The sequence below is a fragment of the Lepisosteus platostomus genome, chromosome 7 (genome assembly GCF_059453375.1).
Source record: "Lepisosteus platostomus isolate fLepPlt1 chromosome 7, fLepPlt1.hap1, whole genome shotgun sequence".
NCBI lineage: Eukaryota > Metazoa > Chordata > Actinopteri > Semionotiformes > Lepisosteidae > Lepisosteus > Lepisosteus platostomus.
In genome coordinates this window covers 5,503,613-5,525,724 of record NC_142617.1, presented here as the reverse complement: position 1 = coordinate 5,525,724, position 22,112 = coordinate 5,503,613, and the positions used below count along the sequence as shown (strand labels likewise).

The 22,112-nt window shown below is 47.8% G+C and overlaps 1 protein-coding gene and 1 long non-coding RNA gene across 2 annotated transcripts; both read left to right on the top strand.

Moving 5' to 3' along the window:
- The first annotated feature begins 199 nt into the window (after window positions 1-199).
- On the top strand, window positions 200-12,342 carry usp12a (ubiquitin specific peptidase 12a). The gene is made up of 9 exons (XM_088638802.1): window positions 200-741; window positions 2,871-2,951; window positions 3,397-3,610; window positions 3,841-4,070; window positions 5,410-5,486; window positions 6,431-6,514; window positions 7,347-7,544; window positions 8,034-8,112; window positions 8,721-12,342. The coding sequence occupies exons 1-9, from the start codon at window positions 694-696 to the stop codon at window positions 8,820-8,822; spliced, it is 1,113 nt and encodes a 370-aa protein (XP_088494928.1). The 5' UTR covers window positions 200-693; the 3' UTR covers window positions 8,823-12,342.
- Window positions 12,343-16,384: 4,042 nt separating this feature from the next.
- LOC148657978 (uncharacterized) lies at window positions 16,385-21,842 on the top strand. The gene is made up of 3 exons (XR_015940011.1): window positions 16,385-16,719; window positions 17,079-17,208; window positions 18,858-21,842. It is a non-coding gene; the product is annotated as an uncharacterized LOC148657978 (long non-coding RNA).
- The last annotated feature ends 270 nt before the right edge of the window (window positions 21,843-22,112 follow it).

Genomic DNA, 22,112 nt, shown 5'->3' with positions numbered 1-22,112 from the left:
TGTCCTGTCTTGTGAAATTTTTCTTATTTATTGTTGTAGTCTTCTTATTTATTGTTATTGTCATCCTGTAAAGCGCTTTGAGAAGCCACCTTTAAAGGCGCTATATAAAATAAAGTTTATTATTATTATTAATCGATTTGTAAACAAGCACAACACTCTTTGGGACTTGTAACTGCCTAAAGGGAAGGTCTGTGTAAATCACCTGAGATGGAAAATACCAAACACCCTGCCATTCTCGGGGACTACTGAGGGAGGGGTGTTCCTGACGTCGTGGGATCAGTTGATTGACTGAACCGATCAGAACGGACGCCGTCTTACAGGTCTGTCCAAGCAGGCGCCTTCCCCTGGACCTGCTCGATGGTAGCACGGCCGGGACACGATGGAAATCAGCCTCTTGCGGCGCTGAAGCATGAGTCTTAAGCCCCGAACAGAAGATTCACACCCCCCCCATCTCCGCCTTGCCCTAACTGCCTGCATCGCCGAGATTTCATGCCAAGGGCACGGACCTGTTGCGGGAAATAACGTTGTATTTATCCCATGCCGCTTCTGGGCACCCGTTTCGAAGCGGCCGACCTGAGCGCGGAGAGAGGCCGTCGGCTCTAGGACCTGCCCGTCCGCAGGGCGCCCGCTTCTGCAGCACGCTCGCCCTCACTCCCTGCGCACTGTGATTGGGTGGAAGATGGCGCTGGGCGGATGGAAATCCTAATGACAGTTTCCAAAATCGCCTCCATTTGTACCATGGTAAGCAACAATTTACTTTAAAAAAAAAAACCCACATTTAGACAAATGCCCAGTTTGCCTGGCTGCTGGCGCAACGTGCCCGGGCACCGGCGAGGGCGGAGAAGACCGAGCAATTTCGGTTTCCCTGCTTCCTGGCTGGCTCCGAGATTCACTTTCACATAAGAGTAGCTCCTGGGTTTCGCAGGCCTAACCGTGTTCGTGCAGTTTGTCCGGGAGCTGCATGTTGTTTTTAAAAGCAGGATGTCACCCTTAAGTGGTTGCGCGGCGATCGATTGCTACAGTATTTGTAAGTGGCCATATTATTGTCACACCGAAACAGCGAAAGCTTCTGTAGCAGTTTGACGCTGGATACGATCTGATCACCGTTTTGAAGTAGGGGGAAAAAATATAAACCGGTGCATTTTGCAAGATCCTGTTCCATTTTTATTTTACCGTGCAGGTGCAGGTTAGTTGTAATGTTGTGGTGGATTATACGCATATGGTCGTATTTGCTCGCAAGTGTAACTAGATTGTAGCGTCTAGTTAACTGCATTGATTGCGTGACACTGTCTCCGGTTGTTAGAAATTGAAGAATTGCGTGGATGTCATCGTAAATAAACGTGTTTATGACTAACGTAGGCGCGATTCACGTAACGTACGAAAAAGGATGATGGACTCTACACTTAAATAGAACTTTTGAAGATGCAACAGTTACAGGCCAGGTTATGACACAATACCCGATCACCAAATGTATTATTGTAGTGAACATACCGAAGTTGAAATCGTTGAAACATTAATGCAGCATAGCACTTAAATTGCAATGGGTGAATGACCAGTATTTTTTTTCCATACATGATTGTCAAACATCAGCTGTGTAACAGCAGTGCATTCAGCACATGATTCCTCATCCCTGCTCAAGCAGGTGCCTGTGCCGGAGGGGAAGCCTGTGTCCGTGTGTTGGGAATGTCTATGGGCCTGGTCTTGTAGCCTGTGGTCTGCCGAGGAGCCTGCTGTTTTGCAGGTCGCAGGAGCTGTTCCTAGGTGTTAATTATGTCCTGGAAATCTCAGGCTTCCCAAGGTCTCCTGCTCGGAGATGCAGGCTTATTACGGACTCCACAGGCAGCCTAGTCAGCACCTGGGGAGAAGTCAATTGGGGGCTGCATCCTCGTTCTCTCTGCAGAGGGGGCCGGAGTCAGTCAGCGTCTAAGCAGAGCAGTACAGGGAAAGAAGGCATTTGCTTATCGGTGTTGTGTGTGTTTGTCGTTTTCTTACTTCTGCCTCACAGTGTATCATATAAACTAAGAAAAGTGAGTTGCTTTCCAAGAATAGTTATCAAAATTAAATATTTCACTTTGGCTGATGCATTCCTGCGGAGGTCCTGACTCTAAAGGAGCCATACCTGCTATTATGATAATGATACAAATATAGACATGGGTTCAATGAAAATCTCGCTTCTTGGGCATACAGCAAGATGGGTGGTTTGGCTTGAAATTAACTTGGTCTGGGGAGAGCAGATATGTGCCTAGGAGAAGGAGTGGAGCAAGTGAGGCAGTTCTATGAAAATGGAGCCGCTCCTGTCCTGTGTTTATTTCTCGTTTTCCACTTGGCCAGTTCCATCAGCCTGGAGTTAATATATTTGGGCCCGGTGGTGTTGGAGGCGAGGCAGTAACATTGCTGCCTCAGAGCTCTGGGGTTCTGTGTTCGATTGTGGGCTGAAGCGCATTCTGATGGGGAAATTAGCCCTTCCTCTCCCCGTGTTTACTGGGGTCTTCTCCCCGTGCCTCAGTGTTCTCCCACACCCCCAGAATGCAGGCTGTGATTGGCTGGGCTGGATTGTCCAAATGCATGAGTAGCAGGATTGCAGCCCTGTCCTCATTAATCTGCCCTGTCTGGGGGTAGCTGGGCAGCAAAGCCAACCTCCATCTGGCCGGGATGAGGCGTCGGGTGAAGACGAAGAAATAAAGGGGGGTGTGTTTACAGCGTGTTAGCCGAGCCCTTTCACAAGCGCCGTAGGGAGACCGTCAGTACGAGAGCTCGTACGATCATGTGGGGTGGGAAGAGCACACAAGGTTCTGCGCTCTCTGGTGGCCCCCTGTCCCATATCGGTGTCCTGCTGGACCAGTAAAGGGGCTCACCCTGTGTTGTTTCAGGGCGCCAATGCCTCTGCTTTGGAAAAAGAGATTGGCCCAGAGCAGTTCCCCGTCAACGAGCACTACTTCGGCTTAGTCAACGTGAGTATTTGCGGCTCCTGCCTGGTGCCCATGTGGGAAATGAAAAAAAAAAAGGCTTTTTAATAAGTGTTTTACTAGCGTCTTGCATTGTGCTTATGTATTATTATTATTATTAATATCACTGCATAATAATTTAGAACTAGAACTTTTTCCCTTTGACAAATATTCTCCATTTATGTTACCACATTTGCAGAGATGATAACTTTGGTTGTACCTCCTTTAAAGCTCTCTTGAAGAGGTAGACAAAACGTAAAGGGACTCCTGTGGAGAAATACCCTGTAATACCCTGTTTTTAAGTGTCGCAGGAGGACTAGAATAACTTTGGCAGTGGAGTATGGTGCTTCCTGCTCGGACTCTACCTCTCCACTGGAGAGCCGATGTGGAACCACGCGTCTTGAGAGGAACTGAGGCTGTCAATTTCCATTCCCCCCCCCCCCTCCCTTAGTTCGGGAACACGTGCTACTGCAACTCTGTCCTGCAAGCGCTCTATTTCTGCCGGCCGTTCCGGGAGAAGGTCCTGGCGTACAAGAGCCAGCCCCGTCGGAAGGAGAGCCTTCTGACCTGCCTGGCCGACCTCTTCCACAGCATCGCCACCCAGAAGAAGAAAGTGGGGGTCATCCCCCCGAAGAAGTTCATCACCCGGCTGCGCAAGGAGAACGGTGAGCTCCTGTCGATGGGGCGTGTCCCGGCGTCTGGAGGTTTCATTACCTAATGGCTAAACTGGTGCTGATACCCATCTCGGTTTTCTAAGGTCTCCAGCTATTGATGATTTAAACCCAGCAAGCCCACTGAATTCTGGCCCTCGGGGGCTGGAGGGGTCATATCTGACACTGCTACCTGATCTGATCTGATACCGCCCCCCTTTGTGTTTGTGTGTGTGTCTGCCCAGAGCTTTTTGACAACTACATGCAGCAGGATGCCCACGAGTTCCTCAACTACCTGCTGAACACCATCGCGGACCTGCTGCAGGATGAGAGGAAGCAGGAGAAGCAGAACGGCCGCCTGCCCAACGGCACGCTGGACACGCAGAACAACAACGCCCCGCCCCAGCCCACCTGGGTGCACGAGATCTTCCAGGGCACGCTCACCAACGAGACGCGCTGCCTCACCTGCGAGACTGTGAGTGGGCCGGGCCAGCACTGCTCTCTCTGCGGTTTCGGGACTTGTCCTCACGGCTGCTTTAGTCGTGTCACCGTTCCTGAGTGACTCGACACTGACGGGCCTTGAAGGCTTGCGGTGCGATGGAATGGGAGTGCCCAGGCTCACTGCCTCTAGCTCAGACCAAACTAGAAGGGACTGTATTGCATGCCAGCATGCTGCCAGACCAGATACCCCGTCCCTGGTCCTGGAGACAACAGAATGAGGTCTTCTGGTTTTCATTATGCTCGAGCTCTCTCAGTTACTTAACTGTTGCATCTGGTGTATTGCTTGGTCCAGTAACCTCTTCAGCACTGACTGAAGGCGCCTCATTCTCGAACCAGGATCAGAAAGTCCCTCTGCAGAAGGACACACCCGAACAAACACTGAGCCCATGTGTCCTTCAGTGTAGTGCCCAGCCTGGTTGTAGATTTCTGCACATTGTATCGTAGATATGGTTATAGTGTTTTCTTAATGTACGGCACTAGAACATATCCCTTGCAGTTGGCTTTATTCCCCTGGTACGGGGTGGTGCTGTCTGTGATGTCAGAAGAGGATTAGCTGAAAAGGTAGCTGGTCTGAGAAGTCAGCCTGCACTTCCTCATTCCTCACTTTGTGCATGTGTGGGGATCTTAGCCACGTGCCATAGTGATTTGAATATTTAAATGTATAACGTGGGGGGAAAAAAAGCCATGAGTATGTAGTTTTGTCCCAGCCATGCATATGCATTGTGGTATTTGTTGATGCCTTCTGATTGTCTCCTCATGCAAGATTGACACGGTTTTAAACAACCAGTGATGCCCACAGCACTTAGATTAGATCACTGTATTTGAAAAGAGAAAACAAGACACTTGGCAAGACCCCAGTATGATCAGGCCTGTTCTTGCACGATGTGAGCAGCTGTTACGTGTGTCTCCTTGGCCACTCTTTCCCTGCCCGAGGAAGAGCTGTTGCCAGTGACAGTGACTGAGCCGCCGGAGTGAGCTCTGCGGTGTGGACTGAACGTGTGAGAGTGTCACTGGAGGGCAGTGGGTGTTGTGGGTCTGCAGAGACTGTGAGCTGTGGTCTTTCTGCTGCAAAAGTCAGAGCTTTTGCTGGTATTTTTGTGAGCAGTTCATTGGGCCATTCTGGAATCTGCAAACCAAAATGCTCCGTAACATTTCAGGAGTTATGATGTGATGGATTAATTGGATGGTTTGAACAGTGTACCGTGTAATAAGTGCATTATTTATAGAAACAAAAAGAAACAGAAGCACATTAATTAAACCTTATTGCCTTGCTGTCTCCTTCCCTCTCAACCCCTCCTCCTTCCTCTGTACAGATCAGCAGTAAGGATGAAGATTTTTTAGACCTCTCTGTGGATGTAGAGCAAAACACATCAATCACTCATTGCTTAAGGTGAGACTGGAGGTTGCCCTGGGCTATGGGGTATTGTTTCTGCTTGGCCTGTAGGGGTGCAGGGAACTGCAGGATGTGGAGATCAGACAGACCGTAGACATGCCATTCCCGGTCCTAGAAGACCAGTGCAGGTTTTCATCCCCACTCCCCTGTTGACAGCCCGAAGCAGCTCATTGTTGGCGTAACGGCACCAATTCAACAGCTGCCCCCCAGGTCTTTCGGGCGCAGGTCCTTTAAAGAGACTTGGGAAAACCTGCAGTTGCACCCTGTTCTGCAGGAGGCCCGCCACCCAGCCCGCTGTGGACAGGATGGCTCAGTAGCTGTGCTCCAATGGAGCCGAGGCTCACAGAGCAAGGCCAAGAAAAATGGGTCACAACCGCTGATTCAGAGCAGAGAATTTCAGGAATGTCTGTCCGTATACGGTATATGATCACGCAGCCCATAATTTAAGTTCACAGTGATAAGACAGAGGTCTTTCAGTATGAAGTCATTTCAACACAAACGTTAGGAGGGGGTGTAAGCACACCGGCTCGGCTTGTTTCCTCGTTGCCAGTAAGTCCCTGTTGACTCCTGTGCGAGTTATCGTCCTCGGTGGCTCATCGGTCTGGATCGGAAGAGCAGCGGTTGTGCAGACGGAGATTTACGGCAGTGTTTACTTCCGCAGTCGCTCTCCCCCGCGGTCGGCCTTGTTGGCACTCCTGTAAGCACCCCTTGAAGCAGCGCGCCGGTTGATTTATTTCTGCCGGCGGGTTAAAGACGCAGAGGGGAAAAGACCGATCTGAAAAAAAAATCGGCAGTGGAAGCCAACAATCATAACGCAACGCAATAAAATGCGTCTTTTGGGACGGTGGCCTGTTGAACGCAGGCCAAAGACAGAAGTGCATCATCACGGCTCTCTTGCTTCCTCTCTCTCTGGCCCCCTCTCTCCCTCCTTGTTTCCCCAGGGGCTTCAGTAACACGGAGACCCTGTGCAGCGAGTACAAATACTACTGTGAGGAGTGCCGCAGCAAACAGGAGGCACACAAGAGGCAAGTGTCCCTGAGTCACCCAGGGCTTCAGCAGTCCCCTCTGGAGCAGGGCACTCTGGTCCTGAAGGGCCATGAGCCTGAGGTCTCTTTCAGTTGTCAGCAGCTTAAATCCTGTCACAAAGCACCAAGGTGGAGCAGTTTAGCCTTAACCAATTAATCTTCTGGAAGTTTTCAAAGTGCTGTTGATTAAAGAAGCTTTGGACGTTCCAGATCAGGGACCTTTACTTTGCATGCTGCCAGCTCTCTCAAACTGCAGACTGGTTAATACAGGGATTCTCTTCTTTCCATGAACTAAAAAAAAAAACCTGTGTCCACCTACGCCTTTACTACTACCCCTGCCTCACATGTGCCCCTGATACACCCTTACCTGCCCTCGCCTACAGGCCTGTCCACACACTCTCCTCGGAGGATACTCTGTCCACTTTCAGCTCATCCAGATGTTTCCACCGTTGTTGTCCGCTCTCTCTTGTCTTTTTTTTTTTATCCTGTCTTCTCAAAATCCTTCACCGGTCTCCAAGGCAGCATAGGTCTGGGTAGTCCTGGTGTCGGTTTAAGGAAGTGGTAGGTCAGTTTGTGCACTGGGGGTGGGGCTCAGCGTCCAGCCTCCAGCTGCAGGGCCTTAGGAGGCCGAGTTGTATGATGGAGACCCTGTAGCTACCTGGACCACATCCGATAGTACCAGAGCTTTGGACAGAAGTAGAGGACGTGTTTAGTTCCTTTGTGTATTTAACGAAGCAGCAGCAGCAGAAATCTAGTGGATCAAGCCCTTAGGTAGACTGGGGGGCTTTGTCCTGGTTTTGATGCTCACGTGCTCTTCGCCACGGTGCTCCAGGATGAAGGTGAAGAAGCTGCCCATGATCCTGGCTCTGCACCTGAAGAGGTTCAAGTACATGGACCAGCTGCACCGCTACACCAAGCTGTCCTACCGCGTGGTGTTCCCCCTGGAGCTGCGGCTCTTCAACACCTCCGGCGACGCCACCAACCCCGAGCGGCTCTACGACCTGGTGGCGGTGGTGGTGCACTGCGGCAGGTAACCCCCCCGTCCGCCCTCCCACCCCGCGGTCTCAGTGGCTTCGCAGGGATGGGCGTGTCGGCTCCAGTCTCCTCTGGGGTTCGTGCCCGTGAAGCAGATGGACGTTAGGAGAGTGCTGCAAAATAAAGCAACAGACAGGGAACGCTCTATGCCTCAAATAGTGTACCATAGCTAAAAATATGCCGTGTACTGAATCTTTAATAAATGATTCTTTTTGGAGATTTGTTCAATTTAGTTTAGCATATATTTGTGTGCACTGTTGCTCTGTAGCTGTTAGATGGAGAGAGGATTTTGTTTTTGAAAAGCAGCCTATACAGTACTTACCTTTTAAAGCACCAGCAAATTATTGTAGTTCACAACTGCATTGTCCCCTGCTGTAGGGGCTGTATAGGACAAAAATGATCCAAAGCACAACATTCCCGACCTCCGAAGGGGGAAAAAACCGCCGTCTCATCGCTCCTGTGTTCTTCTCGTTTTCCACTGCAGCGGCCCCAACCGAGGACATTATATCGCAATTGTGAAAAGTCACGATTTCTGGTTGCTGTTCGACGATGATATTGTGGAGGTGAGTTCTAGTGGGAACTGGGCAGCAGCAGTGGGATCACTGGACCAACTCCTGTATCAGAAATGTGGGGCGGGGCGCATCGTGACGTTTGGCTTGAGCTGCAGTCCCAGTTTCACCTTCACTACTGTTCCCATAGGTTCTCGAAAGCTCAAGTCAAATGTATGACTGCCTCATCCAGTTTTAAAACCTTTTTGTCTCGGCTGCAGCAGCTTGGCATATCCAGAGGCCCTGGTATTTGTCATGAGATGGATTCAGCTCAAAACCCTATCCCATCATAACCCCCAGGACGGCAGGTATCCCCTGTGCCACAGCAATGTTGACCCTTATAACTCTACTGCACCTTTCCCTCTTCAGAGTCAGGTTGTTAACATGGCTTTTGACCTGCTAACCCCATGGAGATTGACGTCTGTTCTGCAGGAGGGACTTGGCCAGTCCCGTACAGCAGCCAGTGGAATAGAGGAGCTGGAGAACGGGTTGATGGATTAAAGCTGAACAACTGCAGTGACTGCAGTTGCCTCCTCAGTGTAGCTGCAGGGGGAAACAGCCCTCGAGTGGCAGTGCCCCTGTGTGTCCTCAAGGCTCGTGTTGTCTGCCTTTCTGTCCCGCAGAAGATCGACGCTCAGGCCATCGAGGAGTTCTACGGGCTCACCTCGGAGATCTCCAAGAACTCGGAGTCGGGGTACATCCTGTTCTACCAGTCGCGGGACTGAGGGGAGCCGGACCGGGACCTCCCCAGCTGCGCGGGGGCTTTGTGGGCGCCCTGTGCAGAGTGTGGCATTGGCACAGGGGGTGGGCGGGCCCAGGCTGGGGCTGCAGGGCACCTCCCGGTGGCTTACACTCTGACACACAGGATCCTAGGGTTACTTGCTCAGGTATTGCGGCCTCTGGCAGAGCTCCAACTTGACTGTGCATTGGCTCAGAACACACACACGCACACCTGCAGACCGACGCAGTCATGCAGAGCACGTCCCTTTCCTCTCCGGAGCCTGTTTCTGAATTTCCTGACACCTCCTGGTCGTGCTTATTTTTATGTGGGCATTTTGTTTTTGGAGGGAGAGAGAAACATTCAGGTTGTGCGAAGGGGAGCGAAGGTGTCATCTTTTTTTTCTACATTTGGGACTCTTGTAAAGATTGCTCATCTTGTTATAATATAGGAACATCAGTGTCTGAGGACGCTGCTGCAGTGATCTTGTGTTGTTTGAACAAATCAGTTCCTGGTGTTGGGTCGTTAATGTCGTTAGTACTGCATGCTAGGGAGTGAGCTGTGAGGAACCCATTTTGTCGATTTCAGTCGAAGTAGAATTCCAATTCTATCTTTTACATGGCTATGTTTGAGAACGCTTAGCCATCAGTCGTCTTTTTCTGTTTTGTTTTTAATTTTTCACTTAAGCGAAATGGGTTTATAGAGGAGGCATCCCATCTTAGTTACTATCAATGAGTGGTTGCAGATAAAGATCTGTCATTATGATGGTGAGAGAGTGATGACCTGGGTCGTCTTTTGCATTTGAAGGGTATTTTCTATTGCTCCACGGGGAATTTCTGGGGTGAAGATTGAATTGATTTCACTGGACACGTGTGTTCGCTCTGATCTGAAAGAGTGTCTTCAGTTCTCTGCTCTTAGGGGCAGGGTGTGTGTGATTCCCTGTGGCCCCATACACCTTGGGCTCGGGGTATTTCTTTTTCTCCTCTTTTGATTCTGAAAAGAGTGTGGGAGGATAGGTGATGCATTTCGGTTGTCTGGCAGAGATGATAAAGATGCAGGGAGGAGGAGGGGAGTGGTATCGGTCACTTTCAAGTGCAAGAACAGAGAGATCAGCCCCTCCGGGTGCTATCTGTGCAGGACCCTCTTGTGAAATTCCGGCCCATGTGTCGGGAGCGCTGGTCTCCGAATGTAGGCAGAATGGCTGTGATGCACAGCTCTGGCTCCGCTCTGTCGTTCCCTCTTACTCTCCTGCCTGGACTGTTATCATTGCACCCCTCATCCGCGGCCACTGTTTCCACGACTCCTGGACAATCATGGGAAAACGAGCAAAATGAATGGGAGATCTAACCAGGCCAGTGAACACTGTTGACCTTTGTGCACTGGACCCACTGCCAAATGTGTTGCAAGTTTAAAAAAAAAAAAAACACAAAACAGGCCAAATGTGCTAAAATGCCCTGGACAAAGCGATGACTTGAGCAGCTGTGAAAATCCTGCCAGGGACAGTCAAAAATGTCTGTGGCGCGGACTCCGGTGCAGGTCTTTCTCCCAGACAGCTGTTTCATTGGTTTAGCTTACAGGTGCACAACTCAAGTCCTCCAGGGCCAGAATCCAACAGGTTCTGTAGATCTCTTTTAATTAGCAACAGTACAGCAAAATGTCCGTTTGTCCGTTAGTGCTGGAATGACCAGCTTGGTTAGGTGACGCAGAGTTGGAATAAGAACCCTGTGCCCCTCCAGGTCTGGAGTCGTACACGACTGATCTAGGCAGTGAAGTGTGGCTAATGGGGCTGGAGGTATGGCGGTAGAAGAGTCCTGCAGTGGAGTGGATAGTAAGGTCTGGTGTTGAACTCGCATGGCTGTACAGGGTTACGAAATGCCTCTGTAACGTTTTGCCAAAAGAGGACTCAAGGAAACTGCTCAGGGACGAGCAGTGAAGTGCGGCCTTTATTTGGCATTTCTGTTCTTCTGCAGTCAGCCTTTCCAGGCTGTACTGGAGATACCCGTCTGTTGTGGTTTTCTGTCAGTTGATTTTTGGAGGAAGGTTTCGTGCTCCACACCTCTCTTCTACAGCACGCTGAGGGTCCCACCCCTGACCTGCCCGTTACCTTCCAGGGTCAAGGGCCATCAGCAGAATGGGAGCTGATCAGAATGTATGTGTAGCAGGTTTGGTCTTGTACTGGTTCACCTCTTTGTCCAGCCACCGAGAGGACAAGTTCTTTTTTTTATTTTGTTACTCCTGCCCGGGTAGGCTTCCCCCTATAGGTGTGGAAGTGTTTACTGCAGATCTCTTAACACTAACTTGTATTCTCTGATCTGAAGTTCACAGTTGCTTGGGCAACTACTGACTGCTAGGGCATTATCCTTACCAGATTCTTGTGAACAGACACTAACTCTAGGTCTGGATAATCAAATCATGCTGGGAAACCCGAGTCTCCAGTGCTTTGTGTGCATTTTTTTAATCCTTTTTCAGGTTTTTGTAAGCTGACAGCAGGCTCTGTATACTTCATGTTTATGATCTTGCACGGGGTGAAATTGCACAGACAGATGTCCAGAGGTAAAATAATATTAAGTCTGTTGCTCTAATTCAGATGTTGCATTTCTGTAAGAGCCAGTTTCTCATTAAACTTGCCTTACAGTGGGATTCTTGTCCATTTCCCCGTGAACCACAAAATGGATGTACTTTGTCACAACCAGCTTCTTTTAATCATTTAATTAAATCAGCCAGTGCGATTAATTAAAGTAATTGCAGAGGTCTGTTCTGGGCTCTGCTGCTTTGAGTTGACGATTGTGTGATTTCAAGTGGCCTGGCTTCAGGATATCCTGTGTCTGTTATTGTTATATTTTTTTAAAATTGCCGTAAGTGAGTCTTAATAATTAATAATGCCCTGAGTGGAGGTGGAGTGCTACATTTCCTTTTTCATTTTGGTTGCCAAACTCCAGTGCGCCAGCAGTTAATCTATAAACAACCATCATCTGTGATGAATCTTAGTGGAGAGTGTTGCGCTGTCTTGTGGGTGAGAGGGTGTCACACTTGGGTTTGAGGTTGTTGATGCTTATTTAAAGTGAATTACTGTGCCACTGAGAGAATTTGTTAGGTGTTGGATTTTCTTTACCTTTGCTGTGACCTTTCCCTGAACTTTGACCTCTGCATATCCCCCCCCTGATTGGTCACTCAGTCTGAGCTGGGTAGCTTGATTGGCTGTTGATGAGGGAACATGATTTTCAGCTTGTTGTGTATTCTGTATATGTTTGTTTTGGGTGGGGGGCACATGTCCCTAATTTTGTAAATCTGGGTTACGTATTTCTACAAGAGATAATGTATGTTATTTGTTAACATACCAGATGTATAAATCTTAAAAATATTAAATATTAATAAAGACAATAAAATGTAATCTAAATTATACAATGTTGCACTTTTGATACAGATTTATAGGTGTTGGCGGGCGTATTTAAGGGTTTGCTTGAGACAGCCTGTTGTGAAATGATCATTTTCTGTTATAAAGAAAAATAAAAATACAGTACAGGCAACCACTGTGTGTTATTGTGAATGAGAATTTTAGTACGTCCAGGAATACTATAAACAATGTACTTGTATCCATTCATGCTTTTAACATTCATAATTTGGTTGTTTTTGGAATTGGTCAGATATTTAAAAGAAACTGAACTGTCCCGTGACCACTGACCAAAAATGAAGCAAATTGCTTTTCACTTGAGACAAGATACCCTTCATCTTTGGGATTATATTGTAATTTCACAGTGAGAGCCCTGTTAAACAACTTTCTTCTGCCCTACTTCAGAGCTCTAGCTTCTGAGTCAGATTCATTCCAGTCATTCGTACAATGAGAGAGATTACATCAACTGAAATCACATCACAGGAAATCAAGTTCACTTGATACATTGAAAAAGAATACGAAAACTCAAGTCTGGAAGAGCTATTAATGCTGTCCTGTCAATTGCAAAGTATTTTTTCAAAAGGCATTGATTGTGATGTGCAGACTGATCTCTCAGTTTACTATAAACATTGGAGGGTACTGAACACTGGCTTTTATTCTCCATCAGATTGTTTTAAGAATTAATGGAAACTGGGTTTGTTTTGTGACCTGCATGGAGAACAGCAGTCCACTTTTCCCCACTCGTCAAGGAAGGTATGAGCCTGGCTAATGTCAGTACCAGCTGTGGCTGGGCCGAGCTGTCTGATGACATCAATAGGCTCCAGAAACTGCTTGACAGAAAAGGAGATCCTCCCAGTGGTGACAGTGCTGAGGTCAGGCAGTTCTGATGGGCTGCTTGTCAGCACAACAAAGGAGCAGCACATGGATTCCTGAACTCTGAAAGATGCCATCCCTTTTGCAGAGATTCAATCCCTTCAGTAGCTTTTCTGCTATCAGAAACCCCAAAAACTTAATTCACCTTGTGCATATGGTTCTTTCTTCATTTAAAAAAAAATGCTCAGGGCACCACTGGGACGCTAAATTAACGCATTTGAGTTTGTATGACAAATTATTATCCTGACCCACACCTTAAAATGAATCCACTTATCAATGCCAACGTCGATCTTAATCAACTTGTCTATAATCCTTCATCCTGCCCTTGCCTAGCTCCCAGTCAACAGGTCACCATTAATTTAACACCGGGCACAGTCTATTCCCCCCCTACTCTAACTTTAGCCCAGCAAAGGGCACAAGGCAGGGTCCACTCTGGATGGGATGCCAGTCCAATGCAGGGCGGACACATACAGTAGACACAGGCATACTCGCACCAGGGCCAGTTTTCCCCGAAGACTATTAACCTACTGAAACCTGTGCGAGCACAGGCTGGTCAAACTCCACAGAGACGACACCGCAGCTCTGAATCTGAAGCCGGGACCCCTGCGCTGAGAGGCAGCAGTGTGAACCTGCTGGTGGGCCACTGCACGTTTGTATTGAAGGGAGTCTGCTGCAAGGTGGAAAACGTCGTCCTGGACATTGTAACAAAACAGATGTCTATGAACATGAACCCAACTCAAGAGCCCTCCAGCGCGTCGGTACAGTAGGTGGGGGTTCCTGAGCACACTGTTTAGATGAGGCTATTTTTGGGCGAGCAGGTTAAAGCTCTCACTTGACGTGACCTCCTTTCCCTGTGCTCAGCGAAGCTCTCCCAGCTTTTACACGGTTTCCACAGCTGTCTATTCTTGGAACGCTGTCCTCCTCGGATCCGGGTGGACGCTGGTGGATCAGCCTGGTTTCCACACCATGTTTAGCCGAGGGAAGCGAGGATGGCATGTAGAGAGTGGAAATGAATGGCTGCCTTTCTGGGTCTGTGTTTGGAAACTGAACACAGGAAATCTCCATGGAAAAAATAACAAAGGGGTTGAGGCTCAGTTCTCCTCCTTGTGAAAAATACAGTCTCTTGTACACAAGCAAATCAGTGCAACAAAGTCAAGGCAGCTCTTTCCCCCCTTATTCCTTAGTTCTACCTGAAATCTTTAATGGACATGTACTGGATATGGCAAGAATCTACTTTGGGACACTATACTGTAAAAAGGTGCCGTCCTTCGAATGAGACGTAAAACCGAGGTCCTGACTCTCCGTGGTCATTAAAAATCCCAGGGATCCCCATTACCTGCAAAGCGCTTTGAGTGGAGTGTCCAGAAAAGCGCTATGTAAGTGTAAGCAATTACAATTATTATTACTTGATCCAAGTCTTAGGTCCAAAGGGACACATAGATCCCAGATTCATGTTTCAGTGGGGGACAGGGATGTCTGCACATGAGCTCTATTGGTCAACAGATCCCTCTGTTGTTCAGAAACACACCATGCGCCAGAATGTACAGCAGGGGATATCCCTTTACCACAGCATCACAGCAACGTATGAGTGTCATTCCACCCACACCTGTACACCCACCCCTTACTGGTGAGCAGAACGCCTGCCCACGCCACCCACCTCCCAGCAGACTGTGCTCCGCAATAACCTTCAGCTTCCAGGGACTGGCCCCTGTTCTCACACAAGGTTTTTCAACGCATGTTTTCTGTCCATTAAGCTTTGCATCACTAAATGAACGATTCCATCAGCATCTCCCAGTGCAGTCTGAGTAACATCAATCTGGAGGGCAAACAGTGACCTATTGTCAGGCTGGAGCTCAGTCTGAACTATTGCTGGCCTTGTACATGGTTAATGCTGACATGTGACAAAGCTTGGCATTACTCAGTGGGTCAGAACTGCTGGCCTTTTATTGATGTTAGTTCTTACATGATGCACCACATCTCCTCTTTGTTTATCCTTCGAGGAAGGAGCCTTTTTTTCTGCTGATAATTGTTCTTGCTTTGAGAGTCCATCTACCAACAGCTGTATTTTAAGTGGAAAGGATGATCGAAAGATAGATAAAGTTCTGAGTATCTGAGGTTTATTGAGGCTTCTCAGAAAACCATGAAGGTTCCATGGACAACTTTCTTGGCATAGTAGTCCAGGCCGTGTTTTAGAGCTCAGAGCTGAAGCTGTTTTTGACTAAACTGAAGGGAAGCTCTAGAATAGCTCCCAGTTAATATTTACTCTCCACAAAAACCTCTAGTGATTTATGATCAGCATTGTAACATGACTTTTTGTAAACCACTTGTGTACCACATGACTTCCAGTACCATTGAGCACTTGAGCAAAGTTTAAAAGACAGACCAAATATTTACCAAGTCTTTCCCCCAAATCTCAAGGCAGCCTACAAGCAGTGGGGAAGCTGACCAGTCATGGCCAGCAATTCCTGATAAACTGAATTCTATGTAATGTTTCATAAACAGAACAGAGCAGCAGTGGCTCTTTCCCTTTTTAGACTGAACAAACGAGAGCAGAAATGACCATTTCAGGCACACCCCAGTAAAGCAATCCTTTGCCTGTCTGCTCATCTAGGTGAGTGAAATGCTTTTTTCCACAGTTTCTTCATTTTTGAATAGCAAATTATTAAATAGATAAATTCTCAAACTGTCTCTTCAGTAGAGAGTCGGTTAATTCTGTGCCTACGGTAACTACTGTTGGCATCAGTGACAGGTGGATTGTTAGAAACATTGAACAGAAGAGTTTCCAGTTTAGGAGTCTGCTGGTAACCTCACTACCTGTCTGATAATGGGGATGTGGTGTAAGCTGGAAAGCACATAGCAAAAGCACAATGAGTTAGTGCTGAGCCCTGAAACTGTGCAGGGAAGCATGCTTCATACTACGCAGAGCAGTGATTAAATGATTCAACAATTCTAACGTACAGTAATGTAAGCATGGGCAGAAGCTGTAAATGGGAAAACGTGTTTATCTACAATGGTAAGGGTTAGGAATGGTAGGCCAGCGACTTGGCTCTGTGACATCATTTCGCACTGTTTGCCAGAAACTGATCACAATTTCCAGGAAGGCATTTCCGTAAAGATCAAGGAGGGGCCTTCACATTTTCAAAGGAAAAGAAAAAACACAGCTGCAGACGAGCCATAAATACCAGCAAAGCTCTTTCCTCTTCGCCTGATACAAAGAGAGCAGTCTTCACATTCCAGAGAGAATGACACAGGCACTTCATTATCGCCGTTTATGCTCAGTGCTGTCAGAGCTGTGCCTTGTAAGCTGCAGAGGAGAACTCCTGATGCCCAGTTCTCTTCTGTGTGCCAGTCTGCCATGTCGTCACTCAGCGCCCTGGCTTCAGAATGCTTTCACAGGCAGCAGCCCCTGTCTTTATACTGTAAATGGCCATTGATCTAGGCAGACAGCAGTCTGTTGCGCAACAAGCCCGTCACTGCGATGACATACTGTACAAAACAAATCTAGCGAGGTGACCTTTGGGATGTGAGTCGGAATGCTGTGGATTCCCGGAAGGAAACAGGGCCTCGAAGGATGCTGTTCTGGGAATCTGGAGTTGTTGACTTTCAGCATAACAAACCCAGCAATTTAGGCTGGGTTGAGGTAAAGGCTCGAACTCTTCACTGGTACCTCTGGCGTGTGCTCTGCGGTATTTGCATAGTCGAAAAAATTAATTGTGCAATGCATGACCTTGAAATTGTTAAAATGGTTATAACAACATTCCCTTATTTAACTGTAATATTTGCCAGTTTATTTACTAAATTACTAGGATGAAGCAAATATATTTGTCCTGGAATGCGTAGCCAATAGCTTTAGTTAAGTTCATCTGCAGTATAGAGAGATATGTATTTATATTGGAGGAGCTGAAGCAAAGTGTTTCAAGGACATCATCAGGGCACTTCTCCCTCCTGCCTTGAGAAGGGTGGAATAGTTCATGTGTGCATTATTTCTGTGCTCTGCAGTTACAGAAGCTACGTGGATTGGCCAGTCTGAAAGCCGGATACGGAAAGCAGCGAGAAGAAGAGCAAAAGAGTGTGTTGAATACCACACAGCAAAAGATCAAAGCTTTTCATTGTAATCATTCAAAGGAAGGTGTGGAATTTTTTTCCCACTCGGATATAACTCAGTTTAAGAGCCTCTTGGGTTGCTGCTGTGCATGGTTGATGGAGGTCAGGAGGGCAGACAGTGGGATTATGAAGGCAGCTGAGCCGTATTAGATGCTAATACCCCTTCACTGTGCTTGTAAAATAAAGACTTAGCCACAGGCAAAGCACTTGTGGTGCAGGCAGGCTCGTCTCGGCGCAGGTACTGTAGAGGTGAGATGAGTGTTTCTTACCTCTGTGTACAAGATTGCAGTCTCCTATGGAGACCGGAAACACACAGCAAAGAGGCACCTTCCTGGGGAATGAAGTACGTGAGAGCAATCTGTCAAACCTGAAACAGGGGGCCATTCAGTGCCTCGGAGCAGCAGGCTGATACTGGTGCAGGAGATATTAGACCATGTTAATGTCCTTCACAGGCCTCCCAAGTTCATTAGGGACACTGCTTATTCACGAATCTCTAGCTTTAAATGGACTGGTAGCACAGGACTCCCCCTGATCGGTACTGTGGTCCATCACAGGTTAACCCAACACCAGAGCAGGTTGGTGCATAAGCCCTCTGCAGGGTGTGTGTGGTTGTGTATTTATCTCTTGATTTCCGTGCTGCATAACCTTAAATAAAATATACCACAAGGGCAAAACGCGCGCGCGCGCACACACACACACACACACACACACACACACACACACACACTCGATTCACAAAATGACAGTGAAAGTGCAAATGATGGACAGGTCTCCCAGTGAGTAACATGCTCAGGGCTCGCGGGTGTAACGAAGAGTTCTTTCCAGACCCTATGCGGACGACACAATCCGACGAAGTGGGGAACACTGGGGAAACGTCATGCAGGAATACGGGCTGAAAACAGGGGGGCGTGTCCAAGGTGCGCTGGTGCACGGGGGAGGTGTGGCCGAGGCAAACAATCCAAAAGACTAATCCTTAGAGTATCCAAAACACAAGGGTAAGTCCAAAACCTGCAGATCCATCAGAACGCGGAATTAAAACACGAAGGCCGGGTCGGAACCGGCGGACAGGGAACAGGAACGGGAACCGAGATTAAAACCTTAACGGGACCAGGCGCTTCCAGGTCCCGGACTCGCACGATATGGAAATCAGATGCAGAGCCCGGATGAGCGTCAGCGCCTGGCTTTTAAGGTGGGCTGGGAATAGGGAGCAGGTGCATAGAATAAAGTCTCACGTGAAAGGGCTGGAGCACCCTTAAGGAGGGGGAACTTTAATCGTGACAGTGGGCTCCTGGGGTTCACGGAAAACGGGGTCCCCAGTGAGCATCATGCTCAGGGCTCGGGGGCTCCTGGGGTTCATGGCAAACAGGGTTCCCAGTGAGCATCATGCTCAGGGCTCGGGGGCTCCTGGGGTTCACAGGGAACGGGTCCCACCTGGGGTGTTTGCTGCTGTTCACAGCTGAGAGCAGTCTGTGTTGTTGGCCCACAGGTGGGCGTTCTGCTGTGGGAGGCTGATGTGTATGACCAGATTACAAGCTGAGCTACACCAGCACCAAAGACTGTAAGAGACAAGACAGTGTGGGAGTTGTGTGTGTGTGTGTATGTGCATAGGCAGTAAGTGACTTTGTCGGCACTTGCGTCTGTGCCTGAAAGCATTGTTTTTCTTTTGTCTTTCAGCGATGTTTCGAGATGGAGGTTCAAGGGTGTCTATTGGCTACACTGGCTGCTGCTTGCCAAGTAGCCATAGAGAAGTGTGATAGAGATGGATCGACGTGAGGAGGAGGATTTCAGTGCATCATTTGTAATTGCAATCAATGAACTCCAGGGCTGATTGGCACGGTGACAAAGGAGAAGCCTTGAGCATTTTGCACTGAAAGAGGCTCTGTGAACAATAGGCAGCTTTCACCTCGCCCCCCACAAGCACAGAAATAATTTTAAAAATGTAGAACTTGCGTCAAGGATCCCTGATGACCCTACAGGAGACATACTGTATTGTCTGAATCTTGCACAGCTGTAGGCATAGTCCTTCTCAGTATAGGAGAGATTCAATGACATGAATCATTCGTATTAGAAAACAGATTATTATCTGAGTAAGTCAACTTCTTAAATGTGTATTATTGAAACCTATGCAGATATACCACATTGTCTGTTGAATAGATGCAATCTATTGAAAGTTGCTGTGAAAAATGGGAGCGTTTTATGAGGCAGCTCATTAGCTGATGGTTTCTGATGTTTAAAGCCTGGATATCTATGCTAGTGAATCTCGAAGCGTCTCCGAGTTTCTTGCTTGACCTATGCAGTGATGGTTGTTGCTCAGAGCTCAGAGCTCAGAGGCTGGGCACCGTTGAGAGCACAATTTGACTTAGATACACTACCTTCTTTCACATTTGCTTGCTAAGCCTTCGTTAAATGTTTTGATAAGACATTTCACTTTCCACAATGTCTCCTTGTTTGCAGGCCTGGTACTGTGCTGGTCAGTGTGCCTCTGAGTGGGAATGTCCTTGCAATCACACAGACTGACAGAGTCTTACACCACACGGCCTCCCCAGGCAATTCGCTGAGATGCGATCAATTCCTGTAACGCTGGAAATGTGGGGACTCTTTTGTTTAGAGATGCAATAAACCGCTGTTGAAAAGATCACTCTCCTTTCTGTTCTTTAAATAAAACCTCCACGTTTTTCTTACAATTGGAAAAAGAAGGAATTCAAGATGTTATCCTACCTGCATCACAGTGTAGCAGAACAAAGCCCTTACTTTTCAGTGGCTAATAGAACAGGTCTAGAGCTGCAGGGAGAGAGCACATCTGAGACAAAAGGAAAAACGAGTGCTGATCACCCATTATTATTTGCATAGCAGATGCCCTTATTTAGGTGGGTCAGAATGTAGTGTATTTTTTTTCTATGAAATATGGAAGTGTATAAGGGTGTCTGATCAGTAAAGGAATATCGCAACATTTCTACCATTTTAGTAATGGGGTGTCAAACCCCCAGTCAGCAGTATTAGAGCAAGGATGTTCCAGCTCACTGATGCACTGACCAGCGTGATTACTGGCACCTAACCAGGACTGCAAGGCTGAGGGAGGGAAATGCAATGCTGATCCTGAACGTGCACCAGTGTTTCCAGTCCTCCTATAACAAAGTAAGCATTTGAAGGATCTAACATGCTGTAGGAGAGTCTTCCTTTGAGTCTCACAAGACTCAAAAACTTTTGTGGTTTGCCTCATCAGTGAGAGCACATGAGGCCTGCTGGCCAGCGTGCATATCTTCTGTACGCTAATTCATAAGCTGTTGCTGCCACCTAGTGTATACGTTTGAAGAAGTCTAAGCTTTGTTCAGCTCAGTAGGTTTTCTTCATGAAGATTTCTGCATCTTAAATGGACGATGTGGTGGCATTCCTAGTTAGTGCTGCTATCTTCAGGTTTGGGGTTTCAGTGGAGCACTGTGTGTAATGAGTTTGCATGTTCAGGGCATGTGCATTTCTGCCGGGCTATCCAGTTTCCTCCCACAGTCCAAAGACACACTGACCAGGTAAGCTGATGACCCTGAGTTGTGTTTCCGTGTCCTGCAATGAACTGGTTTCCCATCCAGTCTGCCCTGTGCTGCTGGGCTCAGCTCCAGCTTGTTACGACTCTAAACTAGAATAAGAAGCTTTTCTGATAATGGATGGGTGGACAGATGAACTGAATACACAACATCTCTGTTTGAGTGCGAAACAAACACTATACAACTAGCACCCCAGTAACTGAACCCAGGGCCCCAGCATTGTGAGGTACAGTGTATTTTGTTATTCTCCAGGTTTAAATAACTTTTTGACAAAAAGCCTTAGCGTGTAAAAGTGGTGAACATCAGTGCACTGCATTAGAAGGTTAATATGTGGCCTGTGTGTGTGGTACGTATTTGAGCTGAAGGCAGACATTGATATTTCTTCAGCAAGAGAGCACAGGGGAATTCTTTGCCGAGTCAGACTTGCAGACCGTGTATATTGTGTCAATACAGTTCCGTACCGAAGCCCTGTGCACCTCTGTTGCTCTGCCTGTCTTATTGTTTGTGAAAAATCGTATTTGTCACTTTGATAAATGACCCTAAGCAGTGCCAGAGCACTACAACCAAGGCCCAGGCCTTTCTGTCTCCCTCCGACAGGAGGAATGAATGAATCCCCCAGGCAGTTTCCTTGTGTCTCCCTTTCTGTGCAAAGCCTGACTACAGCCTGGCCATAGAAACTGGGCGACACAGGCAGACCTGGCTGCCCAGAGAGGACAGGCTGTGCTCCCACTGCCAGCGGGGAGAAATAGAGACAGAGGTGCACTTCCTACTGCACTGTGACTCTGGGATTAGAGAAACATTCTTCCCGAAATTCAGAAATCTAGTCCTAGAGTTCCCACCCCTGCAAGAATCAATACAGGTCCCAGTCCTACTGGGAGAGGGAGGAGGGAACTCAGTTGAACTGGCAGCCCAGTATGTGATCTCCTGTCACAGCCTGAGGAGCAGTCTGTCTCCCAGTAATGCTCCATATATTTACGGTATATGTAAATATTTTATGATATGTCTTTGTTGTAAATGTCTGTATCTTTTTTTCTTTGTTTTATGTTAATTTTATTTTTTATTTGCCTTGGCAACACTGATTGTACTCATTGGACATGCCAATAAAGCATCTTGAAGTGAATTGACTATCTGCTGCCCTCCCTGGGAAGGACCTTCACCTGGGAGAACTGTGCACAGGAGCCCTGCTATCTGCAGCACTGAGACAGGACCTGTTAATCATTACAGAGGTAGAGCAGAGAGACAGAGGGCCAGTGGGGGATAAGGAAGGCATGCTATGTGTATCGCCTAGGGAGGAAACTGATGAGGTGATCTGCAGGGTGAGGGACGACTGAGGGACACCCGTTTGTCTCTCACGGTCTGCAGGGAAGCCGCACAAGAGTGTGAGGCTCGC